This window comes from Hydra vulgaris, chromosome 03 (assembly GCF_038396675.1).
Source record: "Hydra vulgaris chromosome 03, alternate assembly HydraT2T_AEP".
Lineage (NCBI taxonomy): Eukaryota > Metazoa > Cnidaria > Hydrozoa > Anthoathecata > Hydridae > Hydra > Hydra vulgaris.
In genome coordinates this window covers 43371289-43385516 of record NC_088922.1, presented here as the reverse complement: position 1 = coordinate 43385516, position 14228 = coordinate 43371289, and the positions used below count along the sequence as shown (strand labels likewise).

Below are 14228 nucleotides of genomic sequence, written 5' to 3'. Positions count from 1 at the left end.
TACCAGTTTGTTATATTCATATATATAAAACATATTTGTATTTAACTTATATCTCGGAGGTGGTCTTTTCGATCGCATTGACTAAAAATGATTTTAGTCAATGCGATCACGTAATTCAGTTGATATAAAATACCAAAAAAAAAAAAGATAAACAATAACTTAAAGACTTACCGTAATATTTGTAATTGATAGAATTTTCGAAAGTATCTAACATGGGCGACTTCTCAATATCTTTGTTGACTAACCACATGTACTACTTGAAGTAGAGTTTGCAGTAAGACTTAATAAGTTATTTAACTTTTCAGCCAACTTTTTAAGGGCAAGATTTTTAAAGAAATAGTATTTGTGGGTGTTAACCAATCAATTTTGTTATTTTTTTATATTCTACTCTATTTCTTGCTATTTTTTTATATAATATTTGCTGTTGTTGGAATGCATTGCAAAAATATATTTACAAAATTTGAGAAATGAATTTTACAAGCAAGTTGTAGAGTAAATCCTTAAAATTGCTAAGAAAATTCCGATTCTCAAGAAGATTTTTCTAAGAAACATTTTTGCAGTTATGTAATCATGTTGTTATACCTATAACGGCGATTTTATTTCAAGTTTTACGCAATTAATAAATTAGAGTTTTTTACATTATTTTTGTATTAGTTTTTAAAAAAAACTAATTTTCAGCAATTTTTAGAATTATTAAACTTTAATTTGGTAAACTTTATTTGGAGAATGGGATTTTTTTTACTTTAAATTGGGAATTAAAATTTTTTGAGCATTTGGGAATACTGCATTTATCGGGGACCCACAGGGCTAGTTTACACCCTGATAGGAATGATCTCTAATTGAAAATGAAATAATCAGGCTTTTAAATCTTTCTAATTAATGAACTAGATAATAAAAGAGCTGCAAAACTATCCAGTTTTTATTTTTTTCAACATACAAAGGGCAATTAATAATTAAAAAGGCGTTTTAAGGCAATTAATAATTAAAAAAATCATGAAGCATAGAGCATATCATCAGACCATTTGTTGCCTCCAGTTTTATCATAGCAATAAAAATATATTTTTTAATTAAAAAGTGATGTTGAAAAAGTAAAGTATTCGTTGCAATCTTGAATTGAAATGTTTGGGCATTTCAGATCACAGTCAAAAGTGTGCTAAGCTTGTAGACATGTAGCTTTTTTCCTCTGATAAAAAATTTCAGCTTTTGTCTGATTGAATGATGCAAATTATTAGCAGCTTCAGAATCACAAGGTATTTAAATCTTAAAAATCTATTGCGTTTATTTTCTAGTTTTTATAATCACAGAATGAGCAAGCGTTCTTTTTAGGATATCCAAATAAAAAGTTAAATTTTGAATTTCAAATTTTATGATATCTTTTATACATAAACATCTTTTAAAGGATACTTTTCTTTAAACATGCAGTACATTTTATAAATAATTTAATCTTCTGAAAAGTAAAGACTGTTGAACTTTGTTTTAGCATAATGAGCAGATCATCCACGAAATGACTTAATATGCTGCTCTATCATCCTTAGACTTTCAACAACAACAAAAAGCATGCTTTTTGTTTTTATGACATCCTTTCATGTCTTTACAATTTAGAACTTATAATTGTAACAAAATAACTGAACTCATTATATATAAAGATTTATAATGTAATACTTATAAATATAAAGATTTATATATATATATATATATATATATACATACATACATACATACATACATACATACATACATACATACATACATACATACATACATACATACATATACATATACATATATATATATATATATTCATTCATACAATTTATATGTTTAGGCATTTATACAAAGGCAGGGCAAGACATTTTGCTATACCACATTACTTCTTGCATATTACTCAGCTAAATATACAACTTTGTATGTATATGTATGTATGTATATATATATATATATATATATATATATATATATATATATACATATATATATATATATACATATATATATATATATATATATATATATATATATATATATATATATATATATATATATATATATATATATATATATATATATATATATATATATAACCCCTATCTAATACTTGATAGACTGCCTGCCATAACTAAACCCTCAGTTGATGTAGCAGCACTCCATTGCAAGTCAAGCTATAAGATAGTCAATGTAGCAACACTCCGTTGCGAGTCAGGCTATTTGTCAGTTGATGTAGCAGCACTTTGTTGCGAGTCAGGCTATAAGATAGTCGATGTAGCAACACTCCTTGCATGATTTACAGTAAAAAAAATAAAAATAAAAACATTTTATTTAAAAAAAATAAAAATAAAAACATTGTTTATATTATTAAAAACATTCAGAATGTTTTAAAAATATTCAGAATGTTTTTAAAAACATTCTGGTCAATTAAATTTGCGTTTTTTCAATTTTTTAAAAAACAATTAATTTGTAATTAAATTAATGGTTTTAACTTTCTGACAACACGAAAATGTTGGACAAAAGTCAAAAGTAATTAAAAGTGACGTATTTGTTGACAAAAAAACCATTTTTTACCTTCCATACTCCCAAATGCTACAATTTATAGAACTATATATATATATATATATATATATATATATATATATATATATATATATATATATATATATATATATATATATATATATATATATATATATATATAATACTGTCGATAATTATTCAAATGATATGATATAAGACATCAAAGATTTACTTACTATTGGGAGAAAAACTGAAAACAAAACTTATATAAACTGTATGTATCTTCCTATTTATTAGGTTTACAAAAAAATTATTATAAAGTCCCATTAAATTAGTTTATTATTTACTTACCTATTAATCACCCTTGGAGACAATAACTGATATATATATCCTTGTCATTCTACATAATGACTTAACCAACTTGTCAAAGTCAATTTTATGCCATTCACTAATAAGTTTTTTTCACATCTTTTACATAAAAAAGGATAAGTTTTTTAGATTATTTTTAATTCAACTAATTAATGTCTGATAGAAAAAAGATCTGCTGATTAGGGAGACCTAATCATTCTATTCAATATTTAATCATTCATTAACTCAGTTAAATAACTTATACAATATTTTAAAGAATATATTTTGCTTCCTATTAACCCAACTTTTTAAACATGACTTTTTAAAAATACTAATACAAACTTCTTGTCACTATTTCCTCTATTTTTACAATTACACATGTGGCATTTAGACCAAAACCTTAACACTTCATCCATCATATTTCACAGACAATAATACACTCTGTTTTATCATATGTTCAACAACAATATATATATATATAAATATAAATATAAATATATATATATATATATATATATATATATATATATATATATATATATATATATATATATATATATATATATATATATATATATATATATATATATATATGCACATACAGACCTTATCAAACCGTTAGAAATACTGTTAAAAACTGCTAAAAGTGTTTATTATTAGATTTCAATGCTCTACTCTATTTACATCTATGTCTTTTAAACTGTTTGTGTTTAATGATTATAGGTGAACGTTATTTGACTGAAGTATAAGTATTTTATTCGAAAAAAATTGATTTTATAGCCTAAAATTGGTGAAGTAAAAGACTTAACTTCAAATACTGATTAAGGAGCAGCACTACAGTCAGAGGGAGATCGCTGAGAAATGTGACATTTCTAGGTTCAGTTAATAGAGTTAAGAAAGAATTGAATCTTGGAAAACAATGTATCATTTCCTTTTGATTGGTAGTCATTACTTGCAATAGAATGTATATGTATGCATTGAAATATTTATTTTGGATCTTATTATGCTAAGTTTTTTTTTTTTTTTTTTTAACTTCAACTCCTCAAGGCTATAAAGGCCACTATAGTCAAGGAGCCTACTTTAGTTGTGGTTACAACCCTCTCTCAATTTATAACTCCAAAACACAAACCTTGACGAACAAGGCCGCTGCGCGGAGAAACAAGTTGGGCGCAGTACTGCTAAGGATATTGGTCCCTGGTAAATACATGCATGTAGAGTGCAGTACTTCTTTTATGCAGATTCTTGGCAATACATTCCTTACATTGTTTTATGATTACAGGTATGCTTCAGTGATGATATCATTGATATCATTCAGATATTTTTTATATATTTTAAGCAAAATTGATATCATTCAGGAGACCTCACTATTTGTTAGATGACTTAGCAAAGAAGCTCTTATTCTGGGATGCAATTCCGTAAACTGTTAAGTATCACACCAATAAATGTTCCTTGAAAAAATTAACTAAGTTTTATTACATAAAACTTTATCTTGGACACAGTTTCATATAGGTAGATTTCATGTATTTTGATTCAAAGCCCATAAAAATATAAAAAACTTAATCACAAAAAAAAAACTGCAAACAAAGATTGTTTTATCCGTAAACAAATTGGTATTGGAATTTTTGAGCATCCTGACTAAAGAAACACAGCTGAATTAGCTTGAATTAAACTTAGTGTTTTTTTATGATTTTTTTTAAGCGTTTCTTATGCATATATATATATATATATATATATATATATATATATATATATATATATATATATATATATATATATATATATATATATATTAGTGGGAGTCATAAAAAGTAAATTTTGAAAAAAAAAAACCATAACCCCTAAACTTGGGGCAAATATATAAAAAATGAGCCTCAAAAAGTTTGAATGCTGTTGGATCACTTTTGACCCCCCTCCCCTCCTAAAACCATTAATTTAGAGAAAAAATTACCGAAAAATGATCATTATCGGAACTCTTGAGGAAGGGGTTAAATATATTTTTTTTCAATTTTTTTTTTTTACTTACTATATATAGGACTATATTTTAGTTTAAAACTGTATGGTTTTTTTATTACCCCTTAAAAATTTATGCTTCATGGTGTTGAAAATCAGGAAAATTTGTATATATATACATATATATATATATATATATATATATATATATATATATATATATATATATATATATATATATATATATATATATATATATATATATATTTATATATACATATATATATATATATATATATATATATATATATATATATATATATATATATATATATATATATATATATTAACTCTAACTAATTAAACAATATAATAACCCTAATTAAATAAATAAGCCCTGTATATATAAACACAAAAGAACCCCTCTATTCTGTTCCAAAACATGGACGAGGGGCAACCATTTACATATATTGAAAAAACGGCTATTTATTTTTATTGAAAAGAATAAACATAAAGATAAATGTATATTCAAAATATTATAAATGATAGAAACACATTCAACTAACATTAATAATGTTTATCTCTTTATCTTTTTGTGCATCACACCAAGCCTATTATTTAAATTAATCTTTGAAAATTTACTTGATTTTTTTCCTAGTGATTTGAATACAGATCGAACTTTGTCTACAGCGAGCAATCTATTTTTTTTTTTTTTTTTTTTTTGTTTTTTTCTTTTTTTTTTTTTTTAAACATCTTCGCTTCCAACAAGGCTGCAAGCAGCCACTAATTAAAGTTGGAAGTTACTGTAATAGAAAAGATGAAGGTTGTAGAGCAAGATAACGATTGACAGATGATTTAAAAGATTGCAAATTATATGAATCAGGAAAGCAAGATGAAGGAAGCGAATTCCAAAGAACTGATGTTCGAGGAACAGTCACAGAAAAAGGATGACACTTAATTGAATGACGAGTAACACGAGAAAGAATTTTAGTAGATGGCACAAGAGACGCTAGCTCTTTAGAGCAGTGCCCATTATAGTATTTGTAGAAAAGAGAAAGAGAAGCAACATTACGACGATGTGATAATGGTTGGAGGTTGGCTGCAAGAGCAGGTCCAACTATGTTTACAATGCGTTTTTGCACCTTGTCTAAAAGAGAAAGGACATCATTAGAAGATCCGCCCCAGATATGGCAACAGTATTCCATACAAGGCCGGATTTGAGATTTATAGAGATAGAGAATAGAATCCAGAGTAAGAAAGTGGCGAGCTCGATAAAGAGATGCAACCTTAGCAGATGCTAATTTTGCAACTGATTTGATATATGGTTTCCAAGAAAGATTGGAAGTAAGAGTTAATCCTAGAAGATGAAGAGTAGGTGACTCATCGAGTTCATCACCGTTCATAAATATAGGAAGATCTGAATTATTGCGATAACGATTGGCTGAAAAAAATTGAGTTTTATCTGAATTAAAGTTCACTAGCCACTGTGAGCCCCATGCTGTAGCAGAAGTGAGATCCTTTTCAAGCTCAAATGCCCCATCCAGGCAATCAGAGGGTGTTGGTTTCTTATCACGACAAGAATAAATGGTAGTATCATCAGCAAACAATGCCACCTTAGATGTGAGAATATCTGGAAGATCGTTAATGTAAATTAAAAAGAGTATAGGGCCAAGGATAGAACCTTGAGGAAACCCTGAAGTTACAGAATAAGAAGAAGAGTGTTGTCCATCGAGGACAACTTTTATGTTACGATTGGAAAGGAAGGATTCAATGATCTTAAAGATGTTGCCGGATACACCATAAGAAGAAAGCTTATGGAGAAGACCAGCATGCCAAACTTTATCAAACGCTTTTGAAATGTCAAGAGCGATGGCCTTAACCTCTCCACCTTCATCTAATGCACGATAAAACCTGTCAGTTATTACTGTTAGCAAATCAGCTGTAGAACGAGAAGATCGAAATCCATATTGATGGTCAGAAAGTAAGTTATTAGATTCAAGATGAGAAATTAAGTGTTTGTTAATTAAAGATTCAAAAACCTTGCTTATGATAGGAAGAAGACTTATGGGACGGTAGTTAGACAAATCAGATCGCTCCCCAGAATTTTTGAAGATAGGGATAATAGATGCGGCTTTTCAGTTTCATTAGAATGTCTTTGAATATACTGCGCCATCATACACATACACCGTTCCGAATGGTCATTTACAAATATCAAAGTTTCACCATATTTTTGAAAACTTTTAAAGCATGATTGGGTATGCCAATAGTTTGGTGGAAGTGAGAGCTAGTCTTTAACTTGTTGCTTATTAAGACCAATCATGTCAAAAATCAGGTAAGAAAAGTCATCAACTAAGACAGACAGGGATGGTGGTTTTTTTCCAATACTTATATTTATTTTATAAATTTTCTTGATAACTTGTTTTACTTTGTTCTCAGGCTTATAATAGTCAGAGCTAGGCATGTCAAATGACAGATTTGCTGATGCAATTTTCAATCAAGAGTATTATTACTTCTCATAATAAAAAGATATTATTTAAATCTCATGAAAATGCCAATCAATTATGCAATTGTCGAAAAACCACCTTATGCCCACTCAACGGAAAATGCCTTACAAAAAATCTTATTTATATTTGTAACGTAAAAACTCACCAAGAAAAAGAAGGATATTATTACATTGGGCTTACTGAGAAAACCTTCAAAGACAGATGGTATAAACATAAAAACTCCTTTGTTTATGAAAGTAAGGCCAACTCCAATGAACTTTCAAAATTTGTGTGGGAATGCAAGAATAATACTTTCGAACCTATATTAAAATGGAATATTCTTGATCAAGCGGAGCCATTCAAACCTGGTGGTAAATTTTGCAATTTATGCTTGACAGAAAAATACCAAATTATTACATCACCATTAAATTTGCTTAACAAACGAACCGAGCTTGTGTCAAAATGCCGCCATGAAAACAAATTTCTAATTAAAAACTTTAATGTCATCAAAGCGGACACTCCATAGCATTTTTTGTCTATAATTTTTGTCGTTATTTTTTGTTGTTGTTACATCTGATGATCGCTATTGCGTGAAACTTTAAGTAATGTAATTGAAATATATATTAATAATTATTTAGTTTTCACTATATATATATATATATATATATATATATATATATATATATATATATATATATATATATATATATAAACTACAAGGGATTTAAGATTTCAAAGCAGTATTCATATATTCTGAAGACATTTATTTTCAAAATAAGTACCAAAATTTTAATTTAGAGATACCTGATCATTTTGTATAACTTATTTATATCCATCCCATTGCCATTATCAGTAAATGTTAAGGTAAGCTCATCTTTGAAATACTTAAAATCAATGTATAACTGACTTGCTTTTACATCAGGGTCATATGCATTGTCTAAAAAAAAATTAAATTAGCTTTTATTTTTATGTGTGCGTATATATAAATGTATATATATATATACATTTTTATACATATATACACTTTTAGTTTGATAAAAAGTTTAGCTTTAATATGGCAATATTTTTTCTGGATTAATTTATTATCTTTTAAGGGTGTCATAGATTTAACATGACAATATTTACACTCAACAGCAATGTTTATTAATATTATCTTACTATCATCAGCTCACTATTGAAAAAAAAAATGAAAAAATGCATATCAAACACTTTTTCTTTTTTTTTCACAGAAAAATCTTTGTGCCGATACTAGTACTACCATGGTGGAGCATATAATAGTTGTATCTTTATTTACCCTAAACTTTTTTCTGTTGAACTTTGTGAAATATTTTTGCAGCTTGTCTTCATTTTTTGGGTGGACACTTGATTTTTTGGAAAAGAGATCAAGGAACCACCCAAAAAAAGGAAAGCTACATGGCTAATCTTTCCAAGACATCCACATTCTTTAGAAGCTCCCAGCATTAAGAACAGCTTCAAATGCACTCTGGTTTGCCAAAGGTTTTGGGCTTGATAAAACTGGATGTGGAGAATTGTGCTTTACCAACTGAGGAAATTAAAAAGACACAAGCAAAATTTTTTATAACATTGGAGACTTTGATAGTTGAGAAATCAAAAAGCTTTGGCTGGGTTTGAAGATTTCTCTCTTCAAGTCTAAGGTTGGAACAGCTACAATCATAAAAGGGACACAGTGATCATTAAAAGTAACTAACTGTTTCAAAATTTGTTGAACTTATTTAATTATGATGCAAGCTAATAAAAGTCTGCTCTTGTAATTACACAAAAAGTAAACATTTGTTCTTTTGTTCATAAGCCAAATCATGAGGTTGAAGCTTTTCTAGAGTTTATCATATTACATGTATTGAAGCTATTTCTAGAGTTCATCATATTACAGGAATAACATAAAATAACAAGAAATACATTTTAGGAATGTATTTTATAAAACTTAAAAAATTTAAAAATTTTCTTTTTTAAAATGTAATCTTCACTTTACTCCTTCTAGCAATAATTATTGATTGGTTGAAAATAAAAGTGAGTAAACTAAAGTTTTATTTTAAACATTAGATTTAGATTAGATTTATAAACATTTAAGCTAAATATTCAGCAGCTGCTGGATATTTCATAATTTTGTAGCTAATTGCTACTATTAATTGAAAACTGGTGGCTACTGGATATTAAAATTACTGGTGCCAGCAAACTATTTTAACATCCAGTAGCCACCAAACTGTAGCACCATCATTCATCACAAATGTGGCAGCTAACCAAGGATGCCGAGTCCCAAAATAGAATTCCAAATTTAAAACTCACAAAAAAATTACTTCTTACTAGTTTTTGGTATTTAGGAGTTCTAAAAATACAGAAAACTTATGGACTAATAATGTGAACAAAAATTAAGACTTAGACTTAGGTTAGAGGAACAATCAATTTATGAACCCAGAGTCCTTAGGTATAATGGCAGAAAGGACTCCAGGTTTGAAAACAACAAAGTTTGTGAATTTTTTTCTTAATAAGTCAACCAACATGTTTGGAGCTGCTGGCAGAGTTGTTAGTCCTTGGCCTTGGCCTGGCCTTAAGGCCAAAAATTGAGGCCTTGGCCTTGAAACTGTTGGCCTTGGCCTTAATTGTTTTGCCCTTGGCCTTGAAAAAAAATACATATTTTCTTATTGATTTCGTTGAATTCTGAGCATAAACTTGGTCTATTTTTACAAAATGTGGTTTTAGCACAGCACTTGCTACTTACAGTTTTGTTAATAATTGGCATTAACTTAAGGCAAAAATTGAAGTCTTTGGTCTCAAAAATGTTTGCATAGGCCTTGGCCTTGAAACTCTTATTCTTGGCCTTGTCCTTAAAACTCTTGCCTTTGGCCTTGTTTTTGGCCTCGTAACATAGACCAGAAAAAAATTGAGATATAAAGCCAGAGTCCTTTTGGGACTCCACATATCTGCAGCTAACAAATCTAATTGTATATGTGCATAAATGAGTGAAGTGATTATATAAAAATCAAAATCAAATAATTTTTAAAAAATATACAAAAGTGACAATAAATAGAACATCAAAACTTAACTTAAGTAAAAATAAATTTGACTTGACTTATGATACCTTACCAACAAGTTCTGCTATAGCACTGAAGGGCCATGTATGACTGGTTGAATTTGTATGAAGATATTTTGGATTCAGCTATAAAAAAAATATAAAAAAAAGTTTAAATTTTTAAAATGCTAACTAGATATTTCAAACGCTAAAATAAGTTTATTCAGAAACTTGTTTATGTGCCTATTATAAAACTTGTATCAGTTTAAATTTTTTATGTAGTATCTGTATCCTGCGGTGCTCTGTGATAAGACCGTAAGGACTTCTGGGAGCACCTAAAATAACTACAAAATAAAATCTGTAAAAAGGATTTTTCATATAGAAATTTTTAGTAAAATATTGTCAATAGATATGTCACTTTGGTACTATATAAGGGGAGAGGGGGTACAAGGTCAATTAATATTTTTTCAAATGACTTAAATGAAAATGAAATAAAAAAATTAACATAAAGATCTAATAACTTCCTAGACACAACATCCTAATGAACACAACATTTTGGTTAATATAGATTTATTTGGTTACTATCTGTGCATTTTATTTACATCTGTGTATCAGTGACTACATATTTTTGAACTACATTACTTATTTTAGTAGAAAAATTTCTATTATCATAACTCACTAGTACCAATTCACCAAAAAACAAACATGAGTCCTCTTTTTTATATAACTATTGATAAATTTTTTGTCTTTATTACAGAAGTGTTGTGAGAAGTGGTCTAAGGGCAATTACCCTGGGTGCAAAAATTAATAATATGCAAAAAAATTTCCAGGAGGACTAGTCAAGTTAAAAGTTGTATTTGAGCTATCAAATAATCGTTTATTTTTTCAGTTAAAAAACCGCATATACGTGCATGTAAGAGCATGTACATGAATATGAATTTATATAAAATATTATTTGTTGTTCAAATTTTGAAGAAATATTACAAATTTTGCAGCTCTAGCTAGAGCGCACAGTAAGCCAGATATTAGACTTATGGTGGACAAAATTATTTATATAAATTTTTTTTTTTTTTTTTTACTAAAGATCTTTAAATGTCCAAATAATTACCTATAGTTAAGAAATTTTTACTTTTATTATAAATTTTAGTTAAATTATTTCACAAACAGAAAATAAATAAGAAAACTTTAATAACATGGATTTTAAAATTTGAATTTGATTTAAAATTTAACATGGATTTGAAATTTTTAGTTTTTTATACCAAAAATGATTATAATTTAAAAAACACGAAAAAAAGAAAAGAAAACAAAGTTTGTATTAATTTATATATATATATAATTATATATATATATATATATATATATATATATATATATATATATATATATATATATATATATATATATATATATATATATATATATATATATATATATAATATATAATATATATATAATTTATACAAATAATCTAATTCCGAAGCTGATTCTCTCACAAATTCTAGAACTTTACTGGGAAGAAATGTTCCCAAAAGTTCTTGAAATCTTTATTTCGCGCCTCTAGGGCATCTTCTGACATTATTCCAATTGGTAGAAATTGCCTTGCAATTATGGCATGACCATGAACCAAATTTGCGGATAGATTGTGACATTAAACCATGAATAATTTGATATATTTTTAGAGTGGTAATGAAAAAAAATTTAAACTCTATAGTATCTATTTCATATCCCAATAACAAAGTGACTAAAATAATATAAAAATAATATATAAGAGTTTCATCAACTTTTAATATCTCAGCAGTTGATTTATACACTAGATTAAACATGCGCAGAGATACAAAGAGCTAAATATAACTCAAACAAGAATTGAAGTGTGTCAACATATCTATTTTTCATATGGCAGTGTTCTAAACAAGCACTAAACAAGATCCACAAGAGTTAAAGAATTGGAGTACTTTAGTATCTTGACTTAGATTCGAAAATGGCAGTTGCAAGAAAGTGTACCTCATCATTTTTTGGCCATCAGAATTTTTTAACTGTGCTGAAGGCAAATTACGTAGGAAAAAAACAATGGGTAATGTTCCATATCATATTTAAATAAGAAATTATTTCAAAAACCATTATAAACCACACAAGTATGTAACCAGGGAAAAAAACTTTGAAAAATCAACACAGATTTCTAAAAAACTTTTTTACATCTTTTTGCATATGCAAAGCCTGTTTCGATTTGATCAGAGCTAGTTTTAATTAATCAAAAATTAAAAAAGGCATGAATAACTGTAAGTAATAAAAACTGTTTGATGCTCTTTTTATATACAGTTTGCTTTTGGTAATAGTTTACCCTAACTTGGTAATTTAAGATTTAAGTATTTTAAATCATAAAAGTTGAAAAAATAAATAAAACAATACTTTTTTTACATTTAAACACCTATAAACTCATTTTTGATCTTTAGTTTTGACAAAACTTTTGTGATCTGCATAAAATAACCTTTCTAACAATATGCTACTTATTTCTAACATAATGCTTCTTATTTCTAGCATTTCTTTTTTTATATATTGGTTAACCTTAACACAGTATTACCCTAAAAGTATTTATTAGAACTTATGTAAGACTTAAAACCAAACTTTTAATCAAGAATACAAATCAATAGAGTTTTAAAAAAAATTTAGATAAACATTTCGAAAACAAATTTGAAAAATACTGCATATTTTAATTAAATTACATTTATATTTTTAAATTATAAATTATATATAAACAAAATAAAAAGCAAAATAAATTATAATTAACATCTATATAACATAAACAAATTTTAACTGCATTTTTTAGGTGCTATTTAGTACCTTAGTATTATGGTTGCGATTTTTTCTGGTTACTTGATAAGCAAATTTCATCAAGTTTATCAAATTTGCTTCACAATTATTACCACAAAAAAAAAGACAAAATACAAACAACAATAAATCTCCCAAAATAAAGACTATTGAAAATCTTTTAAGTACCCTACCGCAGATAATCTCAATCCAGTGTTCGTTTGAATCGGAATTGTAGCAGGTAATATATCATCGTCATTTTGATTATCAAAATTGTTGTCACTCATGCTTCTCCAGACAAATTATGAAAACAATTCCTTATAATTTAATTTAATAAAAATAGAAATATGATGGCATCCTCACTTTACTTGTAAAAACTGAGGTATATCAAATTTCCGTTTGGTCAGTATCAGCTTTTAAACACTGTTTACCGTTTGGTCAGTACCGTGAATGGGGGTGACTATGAACGCTTTTTGAACATTTTTGCATCATGGAAGAAAACTGTTTGCCTAATCACTACTATTTTTTTTTGCAACAGAACATTATACTTTTCAGCTTTCTGTAAAAGTTGTAAGGCTGATCAACACTATGAAGTAAATGCCTTAGTTTTCTGGCTTTACACGAGTATATACGTATTTCCGAAACGGGGTGAAAATGAACAGCCGATTTGGGGTGACTTTGAACACTACACATCGTTTTCATATCCTAAATTAAGGCTAAATTACGATAATACAATGGGGGAAAGTACTGTTAAAGATCAAACAGATAACAGAAAGTTTATTGTAAATAGAACAATTTTTTTTTAAATTCAGTTCATGTTAAAACCTAGTTTTTTTAATATATTTACATGCATCACAATATTTACAAAGCTATCCTACATAAAATAGCACATCAACTGTCACTATCCTTCAATTTCTCAAATGATTCACACATGCTGCATACAAAGTTGATATTTTCAATATTGAGCTCATAAAAATAATCTTTATCATAAATGAGGCCACAACACTGGAGGTGACAGTGTTGTGGCCTCATTTATATTGTTTACTGCAATTATCGCAATGAATCCATACATCATTGCTTAACTCTACCCACTTTTTGTTACATAA

General features: G+C 27.4%; 1 protein-coding gene across 1 annotated transcript in view; it reads right to left on the bottom strand.

Annotated features, from left to right (window-relative positions):
• LOC100198134 (MORC family CW-type zinc finger protein 3) overlaps window positions 1–13574 on the bottom strand; it is a 56952-nt gene extending 43378 nt beyond the window's left edge. Inside the window, exons 1-3 of the mRNA XM_065793314.1 lie at window positions 13317–13574; window positions 10392–10464; window positions 8094–8226 (exon numbers count right to left, since the gene is read on the bottom strand). Of these exons, the coding sequence (XP_065649386.1) occupies window positions 8094–8226; window positions 10392–10464; window positions 13317–13409 (299 nt within the window). The 5' untranslated portion in view covers window positions 13410–13574. The remainder of the gene's footprint in view (window positions 1–8093; window positions 8227–10391; window positions 10465–13316) is intronic.
• Between the last annotated feature and the right edge of the window lie 654 nt (window positions 13575–14228).